A 27,587-nucleotide genomic window follows, 5' to 3' on the forward strand; every position below is an offset into this window, starting at 1 on the left:
CCTCGGACCGAAAGCATGAAAAGATTTGAGTCGTTTATTGAAGGGCGTTCATGAATGAGAGACCCAAGGTCATAAAAAGAAAAGAGCTGGGAGAAGAGAATCCAGGAAACACCTACACATAACATCTGGGAAGAGGAAATAGAAGAAACGTTAGGAGGCTGAGGAAGAATGAACACGGAGGTCAGGGAGGAAAGCGGCTTACCGAGGCAACTCTTCCAGCTGAAAAAACCCATCACTGGTTATTCCTAGGCTGGCACCTATGTAGGGAAAGGCAATATAGGTCACACCAATGGCACTTTCTCTTGTAAAACAATCATATTCTATGCACAAACCAAACACCTTCTCAGCTCATCACTGTTCTGATGAGTTCTGTTAGAGTCTCCACTCAGGAAGCTGCCAATCAAATCTTCCCAAAGTCAACATTTTAATTTCCTCTGCCGTGATGACTAAATAACTATTAAGTTTCTTTGAGAAATTAAGATCTCAGGTCCACCCCCAAATGGCTCACTATCTTGGTTCTCTTCTCCCTCCCTTTTTTCCTAAAAGGTTTTAACCAACTCTCCCTTCATTGAGGGGAGACTTCCAAATGCATAGTTTCAGTTTTGACCTTCTCCCCGGGCTCCAGTTCCATATTTCTAACTTTCCTGCTATAAGATTCTACTCTGCTTCAAACTTGCTATTTTCCAAGTTGAACCTTAGTTTTATAATATCTCCCGAACTATATCCCTTTCTCATTTACCACTTCAGTTAAAAAGACCATCTTCCATCAATAACCCAAAGTCTTGAGCTTCCCTGGTGGCTCAGTGGTAGAGAATCCGCCTGCCAATGCAGGAGACAATGGGTTTGATCCCTGAGCCGGGAAGATTCCCACACGCCCCAGAGCAGCTAAGCCCGGGCACCACAACTATTGATTGAGCCTGTGCTCGAGAGCCCAGGAGCCAAAAGTACTGAGCCCATGTGCCCTAGAGCCCGTGCTCTCCAACAAGAAAAGTCACCGCAATGAGAAGCCCTTGTACCACAAGTACAGAGTAGCCCCCACTCTCCCCAACTAGAAAAAGTGCACACAGCAACGAAGACCCAACACAGCCAAAAATAAATATAATTATTTAGAAAACAAATAATCCAAAGTCTTGAGTTCTCAATTGTGATTCCTTCTTTTAAAACCATCTCATCTGTTATTAAAAATACTACATTTTGCCAAATTTAATGCACAATGATTAAGGACACAGCTTGATTTCAGAAGTATTGAACATTTTCTAAAAATGTGTCTTGGAATCAATGAAATACAGTAGCTGGCTTTTCCTTCTGTGTTTCCTGTCTGCTCTCTTCTCCTAGTGCCTGGCATAGCGCAGTGGCTCAGTAACTGTCTGCAGAGCTGAACTGAGTTCTTCCACCACATTTTAGACAATAACACTGTAGTTCAGAACCAATTACCACCTCCTGCACATTCTACTGTAACAACTTTCTAACTGGCCTTCCTCCTCTGTAAATCACTGTCAGATTAGATTTCTAAAATTACCACTTGGATCTTGTCACTACCCTATTTATAAGCTATTAATAATCGGTTTTCATGAAGGACAGAGACTCCTTAATTTCACTTTAAGTCCTCACAATTTGGCCCTAAGCTTCTTCCAGTTTCAGTTCAACGTATTTTGGGGGGCTTTTTTGCTGTACCATGTGGCATGTGGGATCTGAGTTCCCTGACCAGGGATCAAACCCGAGCCCCCTGCCTTGGGAGGGCAGAGTCTTAACCACTGGATCACCAGGGAAGTCCCAGTCCAGTGTATTTGCTTCCAGATTTCACCGCTAGATAACTGGTTGAATTGACTGAATGTCCCTTAAAGACCTATTTATCACGCACTGGTTCTTCTGGCCTTTTTCTTCTTCGGCACGTAATACTCAAATCTGTAAGAGCTTCTCCTGGCAAGTCTTTTTGGTCCATGCTAGCTCATAGTAACGCACCCCCCCTTTCAGCGACCCAACGCTCACTGTCTGGCAATCACCTTGGAATATTTACATTTCTCTGCATTTATTTTTATTACATGTTTTTAATAAATGTATGTTTTAAAAAACTCAAAAAGCACCACAGGTCATTGTGTAAAAAGCAGGTCGCTTTCCCACCCAGGGCTCTGGTCCTCTCCTGGGGGGAGTGGGCACTGCAGGGTTCTGTGCGCCCTTCCAGAGACCCCGGTGCATCTGCACCGTCTCCCTGCCTTTCTAAAAAGACACAAACTGTAGCATATTATACACATTGTTCCGCACATTGCTTTCTTTCTCTAAACGATCCACTTTGAAAGCTGTTCCCTATCAGGATGTTTATATCCCATCTCATCAACTAAATTTTAAGTTATTTGCCAACAGTATCTTTAACTTTTTTTTTTTTTTTACACTAGTTGTTCTTTAGCTTTTGGGCCACATATCCCTTTTAAAAACTTAACGAAATTTTACAGATTCCCTCTCCAAAGAGAAAGAAATACCTACATGCATAGAAACTCAAAATTTTCCATATCAGTTCAGGTTGGTTGTGGGTCTTCAGAAGCCAATCCATGGAGAGACTTCCCTGGTGGTCTAGTGGTTAAGACTGTGCACCCAATGCAGGGGACCTGGGTTCAATCCCTAGCCAGGGAACTAAGATCCCATGTGCTACATGGCATGGCCAAAAAAACCCAGAAGAAACCAATCCATGGAGAATATAAAAGTTGTATAAACCACGATCATCATCTATTAAATAAAAGAGCTTATAACTACTTGGGGAAAAAGATACAGACAGTGTTTCCTATGACAGAACAAGGCAGCACCTTATGATTCATCTCTGTGTGTACAAAGTAAAGGCAGATGACTGTTGGAAATTCATTACTGCTTTGGTTTCTAATTCTTTACATGAGAGAAAAATACACCTATAAGAAGACTTAATTAGCTGATGAAGTTACAGCTATACAAGATTTCTCTCCTTTAAACAAAACAGTAAATATCTCACAACAAACAGGCTGGACACAGACTCCTCTGTGCCGAGAGGGGAAGGACGGGGCACTTGCTGATTTTTCCTCCTGTGTTACCTGTAGCCTGGAGCTGGATGCACCCTATCTTTCATGGCCCCATCACTGAAAAGTCAAAGTGTTAGTCGCTCAGTCGTGTCCGACTCTCTGCGACCCCATGTACTGAGCCTCTGTCCATGGAACTCTTCAGACAAGAAAACGAGTGGGCAAGCCATTCCCTTCTCCAGTGGATCTTCCCAACACAGGGATGGAACCCAAGTCTCCTCATTGCAGGTAGATTCTTTACCATCTGAGCCACCAGGGAAGCCCAGCCCTGTCACTTAGGCACCACGTAAGCCAGTTACATTCAGGTTCTGCAGAGACCTCCTCTCAGGTGTCCAAAACAAAGAACTGGCAAGCGGCATATGCCCTGGTGTGGCGGGGATGGTGGGAAACAACGGTAAGGGCTGTCTGACTGTTATTTGTTAGCAGATGCCTTTGGACGACTCACCGGGGATCTGGCTCTCCTGAGGAACCGAGGGCACACCACCTGTGGCGATCAGGATGTGAGGAGCGGTGTATTTTTTCCCATTGACCTCCACTGTGGGCTGGGGATCGCACGTGAATGCTGCATGGCCATGGATGATGTCTATGTGGGACTGGAGAAGAGAGCACAGTAACATTAGCCTGTTCGTAGGACTGAAAAACAAGGGAGTGGGGAGGGAAGTATTGGGAGTTTGGGGTTAGCAGATGCAAACTATTATATTTTGGATGGATAAACAACAAGGTCCTACTGTATAGCACAGGGAGCTATAGTCAATATCCTGTGATAAACTCCAATGGAAAACAATATGAAAAATATATATATGTATAACTGAGTTACTCTGCATTATAGCAGAAATTAACAGAATACTGTAAATCAACTATACTTAAATAAATTTTTTTTTAAAAAGACATAGATTAAATGAAGATTAAAAAAATAAAACAAGGGAATTCCCCAGCGATCCAGTAGTTAGGACTCGGTGTTTTCACAGCCAGAGACAGGGTTTGATCCCTGGTTGGGGAACTGAGATTCCTCAAGCTGCACTGCACAGCCAAAAAAAAAAAAAAGAACCTCCCCCGGGCCCCCCCCCCCAAAAAGCAAAACAAAACTTGCAGCAACTTATTTTTTCCAGTCTCTATGCAGGATTTTGATTTATGGCTTGCTGATGTCAAGACAACTCTCTGACATCCGAGTTTCTGCAGAACTTCTAACTGTTGATTGATAGTTAGGTTGGGGGTTGCCATTGATGCTGAAGTATACAGTAAGTAGAAATAAAGATGGAATCTTGGGTGAAAACCCAGAAACTAAAAAAATATATATGCAAGTCATCCCATGAGGAAGAAGATTACATGTTTGTTCCCAAAAGGTGAAGGAGAAAGCCTTCCTCACTTGGAATGAAAACACACTGAAGAACGATGTGTCTGGAGGAAACAAGCTTGAGAAAAACAAGAAGAATAAAGGTGCAGGGAGCTGAGGCACAAGGAAATACTCTGGCCAAGCGGGGAGAAATGCTGTCCTTCTCTTTTCTCAAACAAAAAGGGGAAGAACATCACAATTGCCTGACTGTGAAATTTTACACAGAAGGTGTTGAGAACTCAGATTTGATTTGCTCTCACTGGCAGCCTCCATGCCTGGGACTGAGTCTGAACTGCCAGCAAGTTTCTGCCAGCCGTGATACATGCACAGGCAAAAATGTGGGCAACCCACAAGGACACTGGAATCCTGTAAGCACAGTCACAGAACAGGATGTTTTAAGTTTGAGCACGCCTGGTTCTAAATTGAGCTATTTCCTCCTTTCTAATCAGCCCTCCAGCCCTGTTCTGCAGATGTCCTGGTTAATCAAGGTAAAACAAGATTGATGCCAAAAGCCACGAGGCTCCCCAAACACCTTCCTTCATGAGGTAATGATTTCCCATGCGGTGTTAGACAAAAAAAGGGAGTGAGTCAAGTGTCAATAAATATAGGTAATCATTTAGGAAAGAAACTGGTGAAATTTTAATTTTCATTCCCTAGGATATTTAACAGAAAGTTTCCTATTCTGAATTTCTGGATGACCCATGGTTCCTTTCCCATATGAGGTCATGGAAATTCTGCTACACACCAAGATTTGTGAGTATTAAAAAATGTTATTTCCTGAGTAATTTTCCATTCTCTTTTGCAAAAGTATTTTAAACAGGTTCCATTTAAAAAAAAAAATTTTTTTTTAAACTTGGGTGTCTTAGTATAGCAAATGGCATCTCACATTCATGTCTATCAGCCTTAAAATCCTGTGAACTCAGTGCACAGGGATCTGAAGACCAAATATGTTCCCTTTGAACTGGGCTTAAGGTCAGAAAATATCACCTTCTCAAAAAGAAACCTAATGAAAAGAATTAATGTAAAAATATAAACATGCTGCTAAGGAGATTACAGTGGCCCAAATATAACCCCAAGTATACTGATCTAACATAACCTAAGCGATGCTCAAGTCTTAGAAGCTGCAGAGTGAGACCACAAAGACCACCGAAGGATGGAAGAGTCATGCCGTCAAGAGAGTTGGGAATTCCCTGGTGGTTCAGTGGTTACAGGACTCTGAGCTTTCACTGCCTGAGGCTGTGGGTTCAGTCCCTGGTCGGGGCACTAGGATCCCGCAGGTTGTGTGGCCCAAAATAAATTAATTTAGAATAAATAAATAAAAAGGAGGAAGGAGAGTTGGATGGTTCGTGGTGCAGTTTGTCGATGTCTCTGGCACAGTGCAGTGGAATAGGGGTGACATGAAAGCACAAAGTGGGGGCTTCCCTGGTGGCTCAGGCGGTAACACAAGGCGGGAAAGGCCTCAGGATAGCAAAGAATAGCACAGTGTGCCGAAAGCAAACACACCGCTGCCTGATTCTCTTTCACTTTTAGACTCTTCATAGATACATTTATTAATATATACATAGATAAGTATAAACACATGTATTTCCTTTCTTCATTGGCCGAGAGGGCCTAAAATCAATAACACTGCAGCAGCAATGAGCACATCTGGAGCCCAGTTTATGTCTGCCTAATTTTGCTGACCAAACTACGTTCAGAAAAGTGTCCTTCTGAATCACAGCATGTCCTAAGTAGATCCAGCCACAAAGGACGAGGGTGTTCTGAGCAGGTGAGCAGTGGCAGCATTCCAGCCAGATAATGGTCCTGAATTTAATCCACAAACTGGCTCACTGTTACATAAATCAGGCTCTTAGGTGCTTGGTTTCCAGAACTGAGTGGAGGGTCAGACAGGTGCAGGCAGGTATTCGGTGAGACCTGGCACATACCACCATCTCTCCACAGAAATAGAAACAAGATTGATCTACCGAGTCCAACTTATGCTCTGACAGATCAACATCAAAACCATTAATCACAAAGAAAGAAAAGAGATAAATGTAAAGGCTGTGTTTCAGGCTGGCCGGATTCAGTTCTCCAGCAGAGAACAGCTTCTTCTCAAAGTTCAAAGCCCGACACACTCACCTTGGTTAGATTATTTTGATAGATGGTGTTCAGGCGGCTCACATAGGCATCCCGCTTTTCCTTTATAATCCTGCAATGAACCAGAGTCAGTACTAAGGATCCACAGTCTCCTTGCTCAATGGTAACTAGGGCCTCTGACCATGAACACCCCAGAGCAGAGAATCAGACTGTCCACGAGAGCCCTGGGGGTGAGTGTCTCTAAAGGCAGGCACCCCTTCCCCTGTGTCTGTCTGCTTTCCGTATGCATGCAGAGAAACCTTAATCTACTCCAGGGAAAACGTTCAGTTAACACAAACTGTTCATAAACTCCTTTCTGCACAAAAAGCAAGGAGCACTGCTTTGGCACAAAGCCTAGTATGTCATCGCCACTCATTATTTGCTCAATAAATGAATAAATAAGCTAACTTTTTAAATGTATGGCTTCAGAGACGTTTATATGAGGGGATTCCCTGGCAGTCCAGAGGTTAGGACTCCCCATTTCCACTGCAGAGGCCACGTGTCAATCCCTTGGAGAACTAAGATCCTGCATGCTGCAAGATGCAGCCAAAAGGAGACCAAAAACAAAAGTTTATAGCAGTTCCTTTAAAAGTTAAACATAGGGGATTAAGAGCTTCAAATTATTATGCATAAAATAAGCTACAAAGATATATTGGACAGGACAGGGAATACAGCCAATGATTTATAATAACTACAAAAGTAGTATAACCTTTAAAAGGTGTGAATCACTATGATCTACATCTGTAACTTATATTATATGCCAACTATACCTCAATAAAAATAAATAAAAGGTATAAAAACTTCCAAAAAAGTTAAAATATAAACTGTCACAAGACTTGGCAATTTTACTTTTAAGTGTAGACCCAAAAGAACTGAAAACAGGACTTGCAGACCAATGTTCCTAACATCATTATTCATAACAGACAAAAGATGGTAAAAACCCAGGAGTTCATTGACGAATGGATAAATACAACACGGTATGTAAACATTAGGGACTGTCACTCAGCCTTACAAGGAATGAAATTCTGACACATGCCACAGCATGGATGAACTCTAAAAATGTTAGGCTAAGTAAAATAAGCCAGGCATAAAAGGGCAGATATTGGGTAAGGTACCTAGAATAGGCAAATTCATAGAGACAGAAGATAAAGTAGAGATACCAGGGGTTTGCGTGTAGGAGGGAAGACTGTTTCACAGGTACACTGTTTCTGCTTGGGAGGCTGGAAAAGTTCTGGAAATGGATGTTGATGATGGCTGCACAACACTACAAATATACCTAATGCTGCTGAATCAACAACTTTAAAATAGCTAACATGGACCTTGTATGTTGTATATGTATTTTAAAACCATTCTATTAAGGTATGATTGAGATACAAAAAGCTGTACGTATTTAATGTATACAACTCGATGAGTTTAGCGACAAGTATACCTATGAAATTACCACCACAGTCAATGCCATAAACATATCCATCACCTCCAGATGTTTGTTATATACTGTTTACCATAACAATACGCCCCCAAAAGCTTATGGTTCACTTCATTATGAAAGAAAAAATTTGCACTTATAAAACAGAACCATCTCAGCATTTATACTTACCGCCAATTGAATTTACTTTCACAACTCTGAAAGCCATAATCACCATGGTCATGCATGAATTCAGAGTGGACAGCAGTGTTCCACATTACCTATATAAGAAAAAAAAAAGTGGTGCATGAGTCTTGAGAGAAAAGAGAAATTTCTTCCTATAGAAAGGTAACTATATAACAATAGATAAAAATACTGATCTGTAAGTCACAAATAAAAACATAAGAAAAATAAATAACAAATAAAACTAAACGTTTTTAAAGAGAAGTTCAGAAATATGACCAGATAAGATTTTTCTAGTGAGGTTTCTGAAATGTTGGGGGAAATTACTTCTGCTCTTGAATTCATTCCCTAGTTTATAAGCTCTATAAAAGCAGAATAGTATATGCCTCACAGTTCTAGTCACTACTGCTTACATTTGTTTTAAGTTTCAGATTTCTTTAACCTTTTGCATCTACAACTTTAAAGTGATTTGGAAGGAAACTGTGAGATAAAACTGAGCACTGGAAACTTTAAAAGAATGCACTCTTACTATGTAAGAGTATGTATCCGGTAACTACAAACATGTCTTTGTAAGGATATATGTAATCAGACACCTGGAACTCACAAGATTTGACTGGGATGTAGCCTATAATCTGTAAAAGCTTTTAATACCAACTGATTGTCATGATAACTGAATTAAAACTGGCATCCAGAAGTCTAGATGGCAAACGGCCATTTTATTGGTCAGAAATACCCGACACTCCACTTTTAACAAGACTTTGATTTCTTCTTTATGTTTTTCTCCCTGTGTGCCTCAAAAAGAATAAACTGATGACTCTGCTGGACTCTTTTAACTGAGGTGCAGTTCTATCAACCGCTTACCACCATGGCATCCAAATACTCTCCTCAGAAACATCATTCAAGCAACTCGAGAAATTCAATTTTAGAATGGCCAGGAGATACCCCAAGTCACATGACGCATGGTTTTAACATGGATAATTTACAGGGCAATAGATTTCTGCTGAAAAACAAAAACTATCAACATCAAGATAAAAACAAAAAACAAAAAAAAACACCCCCAACAATCTTGACACCCCTTTTCAGGAGAAAAACCATTCTAGTCTCTCTGGGAAAAAAAATCAGAGCTGCACTGGAGCAGGTGAAAGACCAGATGGATTGAGGCAAACACCCAACTCTGTGCAAAGTCACTGAGGGTTCCAGGTATTAACTGAAGCCACGTGCGTGAGGCACACCCATCCATTTGCTACCCTCATGTACTAGGTCTTGCTCATTTCGGCACTTGGGCTTAGAGTTGGACATAATCGTTTTTATTTCCTGGCTGGACCTCCCGATTGAGAAAAGGTTATCCTGTGCAGACAGATAATGCTTCTCTTTGACAGCATGACTATACATATTTGGTTGGCCTTTGTTCCTTCTAGACCATCAGAAGTTGGAGACGACACTGTGTTCTACTCCCGGTTATCTCCCCGCTGTGTCCCCAAAGGAACTTTGTCCCTGTGAGAACCTAACCACAAGGTGAACGGCCAGGATGAATTTCCTTTGTATGTATGACGCAGTTAGTATCCAGGAGCTAATATTTCTGTGGTTATCTCTGCAGCAGCCCCTCCCTCCCTTTTTCTGGGCTGAATATGCCACTCACTTGCCCAGTCTCCTCTGTAGGGGTAGCTTGCCCTGGCCAGGAGAATCTAAACCCATCTGCGGGGAAAGTGCTGGGTGAGGACATCCTGCCTGGAGCTCCACCAGCCATCCTGTGGCTTTGAGGGGGTGGGGCATGATACTACTGATCATACACCGAGAATACCAGAGCGGAAAGATGGAGAGAAGCCAGGGGTCTTTCAGATATCTATCCCCAGGCATCTTTTCTCCCTCTTCAGGCTTCTTAATAAATGTTATTTGTGCATGCTCAGTCGCTCAGTTGTGTTCAACTCTTTGTGACCCCCTGGACTGTAGGCCACCAGGCTCCTCTGTCCATGTGGATTCTAGGCACGAATACTGGAGTGGGTTGTCATGACCTTCTCCAGGGGATCTTCCTGACCCAGGGATCGAACCCTAATCTCTGTGGAGGTGGATGGCAGGTGGATTCTTCACAACTGAGTCACCAGGGAAGCCCAAATGATTTAAAAACACAAATAAAAACTATCCTGTGATTTAAGCCACCATTAGTAGGTTTCTCAGCTCTTTTTTGCGGCAAGGATTTTAACTGGTACATCTGAAAATAACCTTATTCTCATCACGATTCACCAAATATGCCCAAGGGGAATGAAAGGAAGGAGAAATAAAAGTTCTACCTTTTTGGGTACACATCCGACATTCACCTAGAAAAAAAATAAGAGGGACATATTTTAGGAATATTCCATTCAAAACCATCAAAGAAACCTGCAAAAGATGAAACCCAAGCATCTACCCTGGAGACTTACTCCCTTTTTTCTATTATAGAGTTGAAAAATTATGAACAATAGTTCCTTGTGTGAGAAGGCAGAGAATTTTACTTCTCAGTATTTTGTCAAGAAAAGCAGTGGGTTGCACGGGGGAACAATTCCATTCCTGAGGCAGGGCAGGGGGGAAGGAGGCACTCCAGGGATGATACAGATCAGGAGGTAGCCAAGGTCAGAGCTTGCACAAGTCAAGAGGGACAAAGCAGAAGAGAAAGAGCAATGCAGTGGCAAAGAGGACCCACCAGCTGAATAAAGGCAACTGAATCGTTTGAGCAGCTGTCCTGGAGGATTTCTGAGAAATTTACTATGGCTTATGCTGGGTAAAACACCCAGAATGTTTCCTCTGAGAAAATCTATAGCAGAAAATTACATTATTTTTCAAGATCAAAGTATGATGATGAATCAAGCCGTGAAGTTTATCTATTATCTCTCTCTATGCTTATATACACGAAGATAATACACCATATATACACTTATATTCATGTATATGTATAGACCTTTATGTCTGTATGTTAGAAACAGACCACAAACTTGACTCTTAGTCTTCTAGCAGCCAATACAAAGGAGAACACAGATAGTAAGATTTCAGTAAAAACCAGCCAGATGTTTAAAAGTATACTATTCATCATAAAAATATATATAACTATTCAAACTCCTTAGAGAGAAATTCCTCCCAACAGTCCTTGTAAATTGTGATGTATGTTTACACACACATTTTTGTGTACATTTATTTCCTTTTGATCACACCCTAAAATTTATAACTTGAAAAAAACTGTGGCTAAGAGTAAGACTAATTAGTACTTAGGCAGCAATATTGTACTATAATTATGTAACATGATAAATATTCTTACATTAGGCAATCATATTACAATCGATAAATACATCAAAGTGACAGGCTATACACCTTAAACTTACACGATGTTACACATCAAACTTATTCAACTACAAATATGTATTTTTTTAAAGAGAAAGCCACTAAAACTGCACATACTGTTTGGCACACACCATTAGAGTTTAGCAATTCTAAATTTAGGACTGTATTACACTTAAATGGCCACATATTATGTCCCAGCATCCAAAGATACATAGATAAGGATGTACATTCACTGTCACAGGGATTAACAGGAAACAAGGTAACAATCCTTCACTAAGGAAGCGTTATTATAGGGAAATTATTGTACACTGAGCCTATGGAACACTTTGCAGTCCTTTAAAAGGCCACCGTGATTTCTATTTACTGTTACAGAAGGGTTTCTTAGAATATTAAGCGACAAAAAGAAAGCTGCAGAACAACTTGTTCTGTATATTCCAATTTACATTTATATATATTTGAAAATGTGCACATACAATTAAACACTTTGAGCACATACTCGATGTTATTAACAGTAGTCATCTCTGGGGAGGGAGAAAATGTTTATATTTTACTCCGTATGCTTTCTATAATGTCATTCCTTACTTGTGTAATTCATTTAGACAAAGAAATAAACCAAAATGATTTTATCTGGGTAGTGGAATTTAGATGGTTGATTCTCTGATCGCTCTTATCTATTTTCAGTATTTTCTACTATACAATTATTTTTTTTTACATGGAAACATTTGTTACATTGGAATAATTTATATCAGGTGCTCATAAGCTCTGCTGAGCATGACCATAGAGAACTAGGTGGGCTCTCTGGATGCCTAAACATTACAGGTCTGGGGCCAAGTGTATGACTTTTGAGTAGTTTATTTTTTAGAAGTTTAACCATTCATTCATGCAGAAGCACTGATTAAGTTATCAGAAATGATGCAAAAGAGAGCACTAAATGGATGCAGACTCTGCTCTCCTGGAGCCACAGTCCCGACCAGAAGGAGGTGCTTGGCCTGTCCAGGAAGCCGACTCCAAAGGCAGCAGCCGAATCACCCACATTCCCTAAAATCGCAAACTCTTGGGCCCGGAGTCAGAGGAGGAAGCTGGTAGAAAATTATGAGCTTTAGGAGCCAGAAAATCTGTCTAGCACACTTTGGGACCTGGGGCTAGGGCTGAATGGAAACCCATGACCTTGACGTACTCCTCCTATTTTGGCAGCTCCTAGTGACAGGCCTCCAGGGGTTTCCACTGGTTTCCAAAACCTCAAACACTTCAGCGCAACCCCACTATCAAATGCCTCTTTGACGTGGAAGGAGAAAATGATTCATTCCCTACAAAGCTGAGGAAGCTGGGGTGGAGAGCTCTACGTAGCCCTAGTCAACCCTCCTTCCCACTCTAGCTGAGGTTGAGCACAGATGTAGAGTCAGACAGACAGGAGCTTGAATCCTCTACTTGCTGGCTGTTAGGGGTAAGTTTCTAAACCCTTCTGAGCTCGGTTTCCTATCCCATAGAACGGGACTTATATTACTTATGGGATACTAGTATCCCATAATACTTATATTGTAGAGGTTTTGCAATGATCAGAGATGATGTATGTAAAGCACCTGTTTCCTAATTCATGATAGTTCTGATGATGCCACTGACCCCTCTGAATTATTTCTGCAGTCTGCCAGCTCTTCTGGTGTAGAAAAGCCATATGGAAAACTGTGTCTTAGTCGCTCAGTTGTGCCTGACTATGCGACCCCACAGACTATAGCCCACCAGGCTCCTCTGCCCATGGGATTCTCTAGGCAAGAATACTGGAGTGGGTTGCCACTTCCTCCTCCAGGGGATCTTCCCGATCCAGGGATCGAATCCATGTCTCTTGCATTGGCTGGCAGATTCCTTACCACTAAGCCACCTAGGAAGCCTGAGAGTCCAGTGATACCTGTGGCAAAATTCATGAGCTTCACCATTTAACCAAGGTCTGGCCTTCTAACCTACAATTCTGCCCAGACAAGTAAAAACATCACAGTAACTTGGCTAATTTGCAATCTCACGGGTCAAGAATGTCACTGGTGCTTAAGTAACAGTAAGCTTCCTTCCTCTGGTTTCCCCCTTACCGTTTCCCATCACGGGTTGCCTATGGTTTCGTCCATCCATTTTCCTTCTTCACAGCCTAAAATCCAGTTCAGGACTGAGACAAGAGCACTTAGCAAATGACAAATCATCATCCACTAAGCAAAACACTATCGGTTCATCAACAGCTTCTTTCAGCACAACCTTTCAGTCATTTTGCACAAGACACTGTTCTAGGGGCTCAGTGTTGATGATCAGAAGCGATAGAGACCTCTGTCTTTGGCGAGTGTCACCAGCTTTACATCCACAGCTAATAAGCCCCTGGATACCACTTACGTCCCTTCACAATTCTGACCACTCCTGATGTGTGTTTTATTTCTCCACAATTTAGCTCCATTCTGACAGCATCCATTGGAGACAGGATCAGATCTCAGCGGTGAAGGGGTCAGTCCTACAAGACTGCCCTATCCCCCATGTCAGTCACCAAACACAAGTCCAGATTTATCAGCTGGGCTTCTGACCAACCTGCTATAGATCCAAAGTTTCAATGACTCCACCTCCCACCACCCTTTCTTGGTTTTGATTAATTTGCTAGGGTGGCTCACAGGACCTAGAAAAACGTGTGATGGAACATTTTACTCATGAGATTACCGGTTTATTATAAAAAGCTATAACATAACTCAGGAGCAGACCAATGGAAGAGATGTGCAGGGTAAGCTATGTAGGAAGGGGTGTGGAGCCCTCATGCCCTCTCTGGGCACACTCCACTCTCCTCGAATCTCCAAGTGTTCACCAACCCAGAAGCTCTCTGAACTGTCCTTTTGGTCTTCTCTGAAGGCTTCCATTACACAGTCAGGGTTGACTAAATCATTGGCCACTCGTGTTATTTGACCTCCAAACCCTTGTCCTTGCCTTCCCAAGGTCAGAGGGTTAGGCTGGTTCCTTTGCCAACCAGCACCTATGCTTATGTTCTTTCCATCAGACACCTCATTTACTTAAACCCAGGTGAGGCTGAATGTCTAGGCACCTTTATCACTCATCATATAGTAAATTCCAAAGGTTTTAGGAGTTCTGTGCCAGAAATGGGAATAAAGATCAAATATGTATTTCTTATTATAAATCCAATTATCACACCCTGGCACATATTAAATATTTAATATCCATGCCTTTTACCTTCAAATTTCAGATGAAAGTTAGTCTGGGAAGGCATCTAGCTTGAAAGAAGAATGAAGGTATTCTATGTAAAACAGAATCTAAAGCAAGAAAATGAACTTATAAAAGAGGTATTCCAATGTCAGAACTAAAATTGTTTGAGCTCAATTCTTATTTTAGCGGATCCTTAGATTAACATGCAATCTCCCAGTCCCAGGGATCAAACACAAATGAACTGCTACTCTGGGGCAACCAGGGGAAACCAGATTCAGCTATGTGAGACAAGCTCCTCTAGGGTGTCACTTTTCTCTACCACCTGATACCCACTGAGTGATATCTGGCCCCACAGCTCTTGCGCACCCCCAAAAGAAAAAGGATCTAGGATCCCATATCCTATTTAATATCTCATGTTGCAACACTCAGTGAATAAACGGTTATTAATTGTGACTGTGTGTAATCTGCCTAGAAATGCGGAAGGTCACTCCTATTTCCATAAAATTCTTTAATTCCACTCGACCAGAAAAATTTTGTTGCTACTTGTGCAAAATACCTTTTACACGCAAGCAGGAACTTTGAAGGATTAAGAAGCAGCCTTTCTTTTACTGGCCTTGCAACTTTAGTGGGTTCTGAGGTGGATGGCAAAGCAACATTACTAAGACTGTTGCAAAAGATTATACAATCAACAAGGTAAATCAAAAGACTTCAATAATAGGATTTGCCTGCTTCAACAAACCCCACCCTTTCTGATTACTCCTTTCTTTGGCACTTATAAACATAGGTGTGCCTCATTTTATGAAACTTGCAACTCATGAAACAATCAGGATTATTTTCTGGTTTTGAGGGATCTTTGTCAATACTGAAGGAACTAATGGCAAGGTTCCCTAAACTGAGCTCTCCTTTTAGTAAATGTTCATTTAAAAATGCATGTGCAACATTGAGAAAATGTCAGTTGCTCAGCTGTGTCCAACTCTTTGCAACCCCGTGGACTATATAACCTGCCAGGCTCCTCTGTCCATGGGATTCTCCAGGCAAGAATACTGGAATGGGTTGCCATTTCCATCTCTAGGGGCTCTTCCTGACCCAAGGATCGAACCTTGGTCTCCTACACTGCAGGCAGATTCTTTACAATCTGAGCCACCAGGGAAGCCAACCTTGGAACATCGTAGTGAAATAAGACAGTCACAGAAAGGTAGCTATTGCATGATTCCACTTACATGAGGAATCTAAGACAGTCAAATTCAAAGAATCAAACAGTGGAATGGTGGCTGCCAGGGCTGGGGGTGGGAGAGGGCAATGTGGATTTACCAATTAATGGGCTCCAAATCTCGATAAGCAGGATGTTTTAAAGATCTGTCATACAACACTGTACCTACAATCAGCAATACTGTTGTTGTTCAGTTGCTCAGTTGTGTCTGACTCTGCGACCCCATGGACTGCAGCACGCCAGGCCTCCCAAACTCCTGGAGCTTGCTGAAATTTATGTCTGTTGAGTCGGTGATGCAGTACTGAACACTTACAATTTTGTTAAGAGGGTGGATTTCATGTTAAGTATTCTTACCATTAAAAAATATGCATGTTCAGCCTACTGGGGCTACAGATACTATAATATCAAAGTACATGCGACTACCTCCAAGTTAGTGTATGATTCACCTGTTATACCACATAACTGTTTGCAGCCTGAAGTGAAGAAGTGTTAAGTTGCTTAGTCATGTTCAACTCTCTGCGACCTCATGAACTGTAGACCAGCAGGCTTCTCTATCCATGGGATTCTCCAGGCAAGAATACTGGAGTGGGTTGCCATTTCCTTCTCCAGGGGTTCTTCCCAACCAGGGGCAGATTCTTTACCATCTGAGCCACCAGGGAGGCCCTGTAAACACCCTAGATGAATACAGACAACAATTCACCACATGGCTGTTTCTCAGGCCTCTTTTAAAGCCTCCACTCCTCCTGCTGGCCTCTCCAACTGGTGTGTACAGCACAGCTCACTGTGACATTAATGATCGAGAAGACTTTTGCTAGGTGCAAACTTTCCATTATAAAGTAAGTAAGTCACGGGGATGTAACTACATACAGCATGGTGACTACAGTTAATAACACTATTTGAGAGCTGCTAAGAGGGCAGAGCTTAAAAGTTTACAAGAGGGGACTTCCCTGGCAGTCCAGTGGTTAAGGCTCCACACTCCCAATGCAGGGGGCCCAGGTTCTATCCCTGGTTGGGAAACTAAGATCCCACAAGCCACAACTAAGAGTTTGTATACCACAACTAGGACCTAGCTCAGTCAAATAAATTAATTAAAATAAATTTTAAACAGTGGAAAAAAAAAAGTTCACAGGAAAAACTTCTAACTATGTATTGTGACAGATGTTAACTACATTTATGGTGGTGATCATTTCACAATATATACAAATATCAAATTATCTGAAAGTAATATAATATATATTTTTAAAAAAAAAGACTTTTTGTCCAGGGATCAACCCTTACTCCCTCTCACTGGTTAAGAACCTCACACTGATACACTAAAACTGGGTTAGTCTTTATCGCTGCATCAGTACAGTCAGCAAGAACACTGGAATATGCGCTCCTGCAGGCCCTGGGGCAAGGGAATAGTAAGTCAGAAAGAAGGGCCCTGAACCACAGCAACCAAGCTCCCAGAAGGCTCTAGTTCACCTTGGCTTTGGGCAACCTCTGCATTTTCCCGTCTGCGCTTGATCATGAAACAAGCATGATACAGGCAGGCCTCAGAGATATTTCAGGTTTGGCTCCAGACCACAGAAATAAAGTGAGTACCCCGAGTCACATAAATTCTTTTGGTTTCCTAGTTCATACAACAGTTATGTTTACACTACACTGTAGTCAATTAAGTGTGTAACAGCATTGAGAAAAAAGGCACAAAACTAAGAAACACTTTATTGCTAAAAAATGCTAACTGTCATCTGAGTCCTCACCAAGTCATGTAGTTAAAATCAAGGATCATTGATGGCAGACCACCATAACAGATACAATAACGAAGAAAAAGTCTGAAATACCACGGGAGTTAAAATGACACAGAGACATGAAGTGAGCAAATGCTGCTGCAAAAATGGCACTAAGAGATGTGGGCAATGCAGCGTAGCCACAAGCCTGCAGTTTGTAAAAAGGAAAAACAAACACAGAATCTGCAAAGTGCTACAAAATGAGTTACGTCCCTATTTACCTTTTTGGAGACTCCACAGAATGAACTCAAAAATTATCTCATGTATTCTCCAGCCCTCAGAAATGAATGACTTGCAGTAGCCAATAGAAGATTACTTACTTCTAATTGAATACTAAAAAGATGATTTCTTTCAGCTTCCCATTTTTAATGTCTAACCTGATCCAGAAAAATAAAGACTAATTTAAGCGTGGGATCATGTTATTAGAGCTACACAAGCCTTTTTCCCTAGTTCATCCACTAGACATTTAGTAGCAGTACTAGCCTTCACTTATTTCCACATTGAACTTGAGGGCAACAGAATGTGCTACTCCAAAACAGTGGGCCACCCTATTGCCCATGCCACTCCTCTAGCATTATTTTGAGGTGAAGACAATTTAGAAACAGCAGACAGGAGGGTCTGATCTCCCCACCTTTCTGCTGAAAAGCAAAGCTAACATTTCCCTTAGTGAAGGTGTTTCCCACCCTATCCTATACTAGCTGGAGAAAAACCCTTATCACTGGAGATGGAAAGGTAGCAACGAGAAGAATCTGCGCACGCACACACACACACACACACACACACACCTTATTAAAGTAACCCTTATCTTCCATTAGTTTCCCCCCATATATTTACCTTCCCACAATTTATTGCCTCTAAATGTCCAAATCCCCTTTCCTTTGGTTACTTTTCCACAATTTGTCACCCTCTGTTAATTTGTATTAAGTTTCCAGGTCTATGAGTTCCTTTTTTCCCTACGAGTTCCTTTTTACCCAATTCTTTTCTGTGACTCTCATGTGTGCATGTGAAATAAACCTTTTGTCCCATTAATCTGCCCATTGTCAAGTTTAGTTTGCAGGCCCCAGCTACTGAACTTAAAGGGTGGAGGAAACGTTTTTCCTTCCCTACAGTACACAGTATGAGACACAGTGTTCTCAAACCTGAGCTTCGTAACAGTTTAAGGTGATAAACTCCATCAAAGAACTCTCAGTATACCAACATAGGTCACTCATCCTGAAAATACCTGTCTCCTCGGAAGGGGCCGTCCTTCTTTTGTCCCTTCTGTCTTATCACAGAAGGGACAAAAAGCATCCAGGAAAAGGAAAACTGTATATGTGGCAAGCAGTCACACCACATATACACCCATGGAAGGCATTTACTCTGGAAGCATGAAACTATGAAAGCAGGAAATGACTCTTGGACCAAACCCATTATCATCTGACCCTGACAACTGTGCAGGGTTCACCAGATTCACTCTTGTGCTTCCATGGGGTCAAATTCAGTCTTCGCACAGTTCCTGCTTTCCACGAAGCCTGCAGCATTGTGTCTGGCTCAAGTACACCAGAATCAGAATTGGGCTCTTCATAAAAATACACGTGCTGGGGCTTCACTCCAGACCTGCTAAATCAGGAGCTCTAAACTGGACACCCACCTGGCAGATTCCAAAGCAAGCGTTTTTGTTTTGCTTTGTTTTTTAATTTGGCTGCACCAGGTCTTAGTTGCAGGATCTTCGTTGTGGCATGCGGGGCTCTTTAGTTTTGGAAGGTGGGATCTAGTTCCCTGACCTTGGATCGAACCCAGGATCCCCACACTGGGAGAGTAGAGTCTTAGCCACAAAATGATGACTGGTTCCTAAGAAGCAGAAGTAGTTTCCTTCTGTGTAGCTGAGAAGAATGATTAAAAATGTTCATCAAGTCATAAATCACTCCACACAATGACACCAAAACCACAGCTTCTGATGGCTGCACTGCTAATTCCATAGATTATTTTATGCTTGGTTTGTTTTCAACCACGTTTCAGCTGACAATTTGTCCCTTGGTAAAAATGAGGGTCCTAGGCTAGAACAATGCTTCTAAATTCCTATAAGGTTCTATGTGAGTCTGATCCTTTATGAAATGAAAGCAACAAGGCCCATGCCCCGTTTAAATAAAGCTGCCGCTGCTGCTGCTAAGTCGCTTCAGTCGTGTCTGACTCTATGCGACCCCATAGACGGCAGCCCACCAGGCTCCCCCGTCCCTGGGATTCTCCATGCAAGAACACTGGAGTGGGTTGCCATTTCCTTCTCCAATGCATAAAAGTGAAAAGTGAAAGTGAAGTCGCTCAGTCATGTCCGACTCTTCACGACCCCATGGACTGTAGCCCACCAGGCTCCTCCATCCATGGGATTTTCCAGGCAAGAGTACTGGAGTGGGGTGCCATTGCCTTCTCCTACATAAAGCTAAAAGTATTTAATTTAAAGGACTGTCAGGGCTTCCCTGGCAGTCTAATGGTTAGGGCTCCGCATTTCCACTGCAGGGGGCATGGGACTGATCCCTGGGCAGGAAACTAAGATCTCATAAGCCGCACAGCATGGCCAAATAAATAAAGAAAGAACTGTCCTTTATTTAAAATTATAAGCTTCCTACTTTTAATTAAAAAAAAATTCTTGATAAAAATGATAGTAATATAATTTTTTCAAATGGTCATTAAAAAAAATTGAGTCAGCAAGCTTATGTTGGTGCTTCCTATTTAAAAAAAAAAATTATGGTAAGACTGAATTAGTGGGACTCCAAAATCATTTCCAACTTCATCAATCCATGAGTCTAAGCTTTCATGAAGGAAGGTTAAAAACAAAAATGTGTACTTTTTTATTTGTTAAAAACCACATGGAAAATTTAGAAATTACATATAATGATCACAATGTAAGCTCCATGAGGATGGGGATTTTTATCTGCTTTGTCTGTTGCTATGACCACAGCATCTAAAAATGCACTTATATACCTGGTATACTAATAAATGAGCAAATAATTAAAAACAAAACGTAATCGCACTTCCTGTAAATCACCACCACCACTAGAAGGCCCTAACTTGAAACTTCTGTGCGAATTCACCCACAGCAAAAAATTTAAAAATCCACCAAGCTTGAGATCTATATACTTTTTAAAGTTTACGCTCTTAAGAATTATTTAGGTATTCATTATTTCTGGCTGGTCTGGGTCTCTGTTGCTGCGCACGCAGACTTCCCGCTGTGGCGGCTGCTCCTGTTACAGAGCACAGGCTCCAGGCGCCACCGCTCCTGTAGTCGTAGCGCGCGGCGCAGCAGCCCTGGTGCGCCGGCTAAGTTGCTTGCTCCATGGCATGTGGCATTTCTGGACCAAGAATCGAACCCATGTCCCCCGCATTGGCAGAAGGATTCTCATCCACTGTGCCACCAGGGAAGTCCCTAGATTTATACATTTAAGAAAAAAACTGGTTGGAGAGTCAAAAGTAAAGAAACAGCTATGTCAATTTACCAAAGGACATCTCTCAACAGTATTAATACCTTGACCATAAATCCACTTTTACAGTGTCCTTTTCCTGCTCAAAATCCTTCCATAGTTAACTGTGCTTCCAGAAACACTATATTTTTACTACCCCTGCCCCATCAGCTTCTATCTCTCATTGGAGACACCTCTGCTCCAGTCAAATTTGATTATACAACACACCCTGCCTCTGTGCCTCTGCCCCTGACCTACCCTGTCAAAAAATGATATACATCCAGTTCAAGTTCACAAAGATATTATCTCTATCCCCAAACTATCCAATGTGCTCAAGCAGATGTGATCATTTCTCAGCTACTCTAAGGGAACCTTACTCTGGTGCCATTCGCACTCTGGGGTTGACTGTCTACAATACATTTTGCTCCCCTATCATACAGTAAATTTCTAGAGGGAAGATACCTTTGTCTACAAATCTTGGTATCCACCCTTTTCTCTCATCCACCTCCAGTCCAAATACTTCGCACTTAAGAGAAGTGAAGGGAAGACAGGAACAAATGAAATGTGCTTCCATCTTCCCTACACCTGTCTGGAAATCACTGCATGTAAGGAGTTTGTTATGGCACCTGCAGATAACCCAGATAGCAAGAATCCTGGGACAAATCTAAACTCACGTTTTATCAATTAGTTATTATCTTCTCTGATAGCCAAGGCATACTCCACCCTTCCTGGCATTTCAAAACCAAATCCAGTTTGATACAAGCCCAAATGGCGCATCATAAAAATATGAATTAGGGGATTTTCCCCAAGAGATCAGTGTTTACTGAAAACTAAACTGTAGTAGCAGAAAGACATAAGGAATGTGAAAGTGAAGTCACTCAGTCCTACCCCAACTCTTTGCGACCCCATGGACTATAACCTATCCGACCCCATGGACTATAACCTATCAGGTTCCTCCGTCCATGGGATTTTCCAGGCAAGAGTGCTGGAGTGGGGTGCCATTGCCTTCTCTGAAGATAAGCAAAGCCAGGTTCTTTATAACCAAGCGGTGAGTGGCTAATTCCTAAGCTGTCCTTTGCTAGCTCTCCGAAGTAGTTGATCTTTTTTTTTTTAAATTGGAAGTAGCTGATCTCTTAATTCATCTAGTTACATTTCTAACAGGAATCTAAAAGTGGGGGCATCCCCTTCTTGAGTAATACCAATTAATCAAGGCAATGATAAAGGATGCCCAGGCTGATTAGGACACTCATGAGGAAAGAAAACAAAAGCAGAGCGGGACCAGGATGGGCAGCTATCAAGTGATGTCACCGGCTGTCCCGGGGGCCTCTTACTGGCACCCCTCCATCTGCTTTCTGCAGTCAGACTTCTCCGAGGCTCTGTCTGGACTAAGGTGTCAAGGTACAAGTTGATCATTAAACCGGGATTTTTCCTTCCGTCGTTCCCACTTCCGTTTTGAACTTCAAAAATGAGCACTGGACACTGGAGACAGTGTCCTGTCTCCTTTAACCTTTCACAGCTGTTAATTTTGAGTTTCATTCACATACAGTTACTGAGCAGGGACTTTGTTAAAGTGATGAGGCTAAAAACATACAAACTCGCTTCTGCCTTTAAGGAGTTCCCAATGTAGTGTCATTTAAGCATCTCTCTCCAAAGGAACTTCAAGAACCCATTCCCAGGTCAAGGGACTCTTAGATACAACTTTTTGGGTTTTTTTGGCACGCGGGATCTTAATTCCCCGACCCAGGGATCGAGCTCACGACGCCTGCAACGGAATCGCGGAGTGTTACCACTGCACTGCCGGCAAAGTCCCTGGGATACAATATTTTAATACCAATAGCAAGTACCTCACCCAAGTCCTGCGAGAGAAAAGCCATCAATAACTTGGAAATTAAACTTATTTTTTAAATGAATCCTTTCTGAATCGCTGCATTTACAACCCTCTTTGGCGGAGAGGTAGTTTTAAACCGCCCTCCCTCAACGAAAGATCTGTAAAATCATTTAATAGTAAATCCTACATCCACACAAACTGGAGTCGGTGATTCTCAACCTTGGCTGCAATTCAGAATCGCCAAAGCCGAAGTTGCACCCGGGTTAAGCAGAATTTTTTTCAACTCCTCAGGTGACTTGAATGTGTAGCCAAGAGAGAGAACCGCTGCTGTAACTCATTCTGCCCTTGAAACTGAAGGGAGAGACCCAGGATCCCCAGTGAACTGCACACGCTCCATCTTTCCTCCCCTCGCCCCAGAGAGACACGGGCGAGCGGCAATTATTCTCCACGCAGTTTTCTGTTTCAAGGGTCTGGTGCTAAGATCCAGCGTGGAATACAATAATACCCTTCCACCCAGAGGAGTGAGGATGTAGGAAAGTTCTGTTACATTTAATCACCTCGGGCCACCGTTAGGATGACACCTGCGCCAAAAAGGATGCAAGCTTAGCTTCGGGGGTCGCGGATAAGTCCTTTTATACTTCCTTCCTCTACACTCGCTGGGATCCTGACTCGGACCGGCGAGGCGAAGCGGAAAGCGCTGCGCTGGGGGCGGGGAGGGGGTCCATCATGGGGCGGAGGTGGGGGTGGATCGCACTAGGGAAGAACGGAGGCTGTTCCTGCAGAGAGCAGCGGACACAAAGGTGGGCTTCGGGACGCTGCTCGGCAGGGACCCAGGCACGAGGAGAAGTTCCAGGAACCAGGGATACTCACGCATGTGCCGCCCAGCTTGTGTCTCTCCACCACGGCCGCCCGAGCGCCCAGCTCCGCCGCCCGGCGCGCGCTGGCCAGCCCGCCCGAGCCGCCGCCGATCACCAGGTAGTCGTACGAGATCTCGGCGCCGGCGCTGAGCGGCGGGCACGGCTGCTGCGGCTCCTGCTTGCACGCCATGGCGCGGGAGAAGGCGCGGGCTGGCCCGGCCGGAGCTGGCGCGGAGGTGGGGAAGGCGCGCGCCGCCCGCAGCCAGCCGTGTCCCGCGCTCGCGATTAGAGTCCGGGCCAGCAGGGCCATGCGCGCGGAAGTGCGCGCCTTGGGGGTGCGGCCCGGGGCGGGCCCAGGAAAGGGCGGCGGGGGCGTGTGGGCTCCGGGGCCGGCGCAGCCTCACCGTGACTAAGCACTCAGCTGCCGCTGCGTGCTCCGCTGGGAGCAGGGCGGGGTGGGGGTGGAGCCCTCGGGCTCGGCTGCGCTGGGGCGGACCGGCGCCGAGGGGCGGCGTCGACCCCTCTGCGTCCCCTCGTGCCCGCGAGCCAGCTCTCCCTGCTCCAAAGGGGGATGTCTTTCCCGATTTCGCCGCCTACGTGTTCTCCCCAGCACCTGGGTCCCCGCACCCGAGTGGCATCAGCCGGATGTAGGTTTCTGAAGTCGGATGGGTGGAGGAAGGATGAATGCCCCTTTTTGTTCCCCCAGCCTTTTCTGAGCGAGCCCCTTGGGAGTTGCCAGCGGCGCCCAACTTCTCAAGGAAAGGAGACTTGCCCACAATCATTTTGAGGGTGGTGTTTTTCAAGGTTTAATCCGCAGGCCACCTGATCCCTGAACCCTAACCCAGATTACTAAATCGGAAGCTTTGGGGCAGGACCCGAGCAATCATTTTAAAACCTCCACCCAGCCCCCATCACCACCACCAGATGATACTTTAAGCACGGTTTGGGAGGCTTTGGAACAAATGTTTTTGTGTTCAAAAGTTGAAGCATAAAGATAGCGTAGAGGTGGACACACAAAAGCATCTCCTCCCAGGCTGTACAGACTGGGGTGTCATTTTAGAATATCTGGAGGCTCTCAGCTCCACACCACTTTGTGTGGCCAGCGCCCGCCACTCACGAGGCCCAGAGCGTCGTAGGCAGAGGAGTAAAGGTCCGGTCTGAGAGAAGCTTAGGCCCCGCATGTGCCAGGGGAAGGAGAATTAACCGCACTCCAGTTAGACTAGCATCCAATTCTTTAAGTTTTTGTTTGGATTATTTTTGTTTTCTTTTCCTGATTAAAAAGGAATAGAGAAAAAAATGGGAAAGTTCCTCCTTTCACTAGACTGCCATGTAGTAAATGTAGATGAAACTGTTGAGTTAAAAAAAAAAAAATCATTTTACAGCTATCATAGTGATCGCTGTGTCATTAAACATTAAACCACTGGATGAAAGTTTGAGGAGGAAAAAGTTATTTACACAGTCAGAATACGTCCCCAAAGATTACTTACTGATCACAAGGGGGAAACTGGTGGCTTTACAGTACTCCACACACCACCCTATTCCAGTGGTCAAAGGCGAATATAGTGGGACAGCTCTCACTGTGTGCCTGGCGATGCAATGCAGTAAGAAGAATACAACTTCACTTATGTAGTATTCCTGCTAAAAATCCATAACCTGAATCTATTCATGAAAGCCACCTGAACATATTGAGAAAAAGCCACAGGGTGGGAAATTATACAAGTAACTGACTTGTACTCTTTAAAAGCTATCAGTGTCTTAAAAACAAAGCAAGCTCGGGAACTATTCCAGGTTAAAGAAGATTGAAGAACTAAGAGAATGAAGGGCCAGGTTTGATCCTAGATGGGATTCTGGATGGGGAAATTTTCCTATAAAGGATGATTGGTGAAATTTGAATATGGCCTGTATAATATACAATAATACTACATCGATGTTAAGTTTCCTGAGTTTGAGAATTGTACTGTGGCTAAATAAGAGAATATCCTTGTTCTTAAGAAATATTCGCAAGTACTTAGGAGTAAAGAGTCAGAGTCAGAGAAACTTGGTTTCATATCCAACTCAACTCCCCCTCCCCCAACAAAGGTGCTATCATAGTCACTTAATTCCTCTGAGAGTCATTTTCTTCATGTGTGAAGTAGGAAGACTGACAGAAAGAAGACAGGCATGTCAAACAAAAAATAACTTAGAGTGGAGGAAGTGAGCTAGCAGAGGAAGTAGTAAGCAGAGCAGTGCTGATTGGCTGAACCATAGGCAGCTTGAAAGGGGCGCTCTGAGATGGGTGGAGGAGTCCTGGAAAGCCTTGCTATTAAGCAGGCTAAGGTGTTTAGACATTATTCCACAGGCAGTAGCCTCTGGAGATTTCTCAGAGGTGTCTTTCCCTGGAAATAAATGAAATGGATTGGAAATGGTGAAACTGGCAGTGTAGGAGGTAAAGCTAATAGGTGGCAGTATTGAGAACAGACAGGAAGGAACAGATTGGACAAACTCAGAGAGTGAAATTGACAGATTGGGGAGAGGGCGCAAGAGTCAAAGATGACAAGTCTGGAACCAGGAAATATGGGAGGACAATGATGCCATAAAGCAAATATAAAGATGATGAAAGGAGGTCAAGGTCTACATCTCTGCTGGTTTTAATAGAGAAAACTTTCCATCCCCTAAGTACATAATCCCATGCAATATGTTGAACAAAGATTCATAATGTATTATTTGAATCTAAAATATTTTATGGTCAGGATTTCCCTGGTGGTCCAATGGCTGAGACTCCATACTCTCAGTGCAGGGGACCCAGGTTCAATCCCTAGTCCAGGAATTAGATCCCACATGCTGCAACTAAGACTGAAGATACTACATGCAGCTAAGGACCCAGTGCAGGTAAATAAATAAATAAATAAATAAAAATATTTTAAAATATATATTATGTTCATGTAAATGTTTTTCTTTTTAAACTTCTGACTTAGGTGGGAAGGAACAGGTAGCCATATCCCCAGCACTTGAAGACTTCAGACTGTACCTAAACTTTCTCTTCTTCAAGCAAAGAAATGTCAGTTAAAGAAAAAATTTAGTAAATGTAGCTAATAAGAGGTAGTTTCAGGATGCTGAGAATGAAAATCAACTAAGCTATTCAAGGGGGGCAGTCTTATGACATCATTATAATCTACCATAATTTGTAAGGAACAGCAGACGAAAGCATCTATTTCATGTTTTAATAATTTCATCATTTTCTTTTGACCACTAGACAATTTTAGGTGATTTCCACAAAGACTCTGTGAAATATTTGTCAAAATAATAAAGTGCAAGTGAAAGTTAGTCACTCAGTTGTGTCTGGATCTTTGTGACCCCATGGACTGTAGCACACCAGGCTCCTCTGTCCATGGGATTCTCCAGGCAAGAATATTAGAGTGGGTTGCCATTTCGCCAGTGATTAATATGGATTGAACCAAACACTGTCCTGAAGAGCTTTCTTAGGGATTTCTCTGGTGATCCAATGGCTAAGATTCCGCACTCCCAATGCAGGGGGCCTGGGTTTGATCCCTGGTCAGAGAACTAGATCCTGCATGCCACAACTAAAGATCCCACAAGCTGCAATGAAGATTGAAGATCCCACATGCCACAAATCAGGCCTGGTACAACCAAATGAATCAATCAATATGTATATATATTTTTAAAATAGCTTTATTAAGCATGATGGTAAGAGCTTTCTGTTATCTCTTCCTGAACCCAAGAAATAAATAATATTATCATCTCCATTTTGAAAATAGAGACCAAGGCACAAAAAGAATAAATGCCTTAACTTGAATAAGATGACACAGTTGGTGAATGGCAGAGCTGGGATTCAGATCCTGGAGGCCTGACTCTAAACCATATTTTCTTAACCAGTACTGGAAAGAAATCATCAAAAATATTGTCTCAGTGAAAATACAAGATCC

At 42.9% G+C, this 27,587-nt stretch overlaps 1 protein-coding gene across 1 annotated transcript in view; it reads right to left on the minus strand.

Annotated features, from left to right (window-relative positions):
• GSR (glutathione-disulfide reductase) overlaps positions 1 to 24,049 on the minus strand; it is a 42,564-nt gene extending 18,515 nt beyond the window's left edge. Inside the window, exons 1-6 of the mRNA XM_040242899.1 lie at positions 23,678 to 24,049; positions 10,366 to 10,392; positions 8,087 to 8,175; positions 6,493 to 6,562; positions 3,487 to 3,634; positions 203 to 257 (exon numbers count right to left, since the gene is read on the minus strand). Of these exons, the coding sequence (XP_040098833.1) occupies positions 203 to 257; positions 3,487 to 3,634; positions 6,493 to 6,562; positions 8,087 to 8,175; positions 10,366 to 10,392; positions 23,678 to 23,974 (686 nt within the window). The 5' untranslated portion in view covers positions 23,975 to 24,049. The remainder of the gene's footprint in view (positions 1 to 202; positions 258 to 3,486; positions 3,635 to 6,492; positions 6,563 to 8,086; positions 8,176 to 10,365; positions 10,393 to 23,677) is intronic.
• Positions 24,050 to 27,587: the final 3,538 nt, after the last annotated feature.

Source organism: Oryx dammah, unplaced genomic scaffold (assembly GCF_014754425.2).
Source record: "Oryx dammah isolate SB20612 unplaced genomic scaffold, SCBI_Odam_1.1 HiC_scaffold_7, whole genome shotgun sequence".
NCBI classification, from domain to species: Eukaryota; Metazoa; Chordata; class Mammalia; order Artiodactyla; family Bovidae; genus Oryx; species Oryx dammah.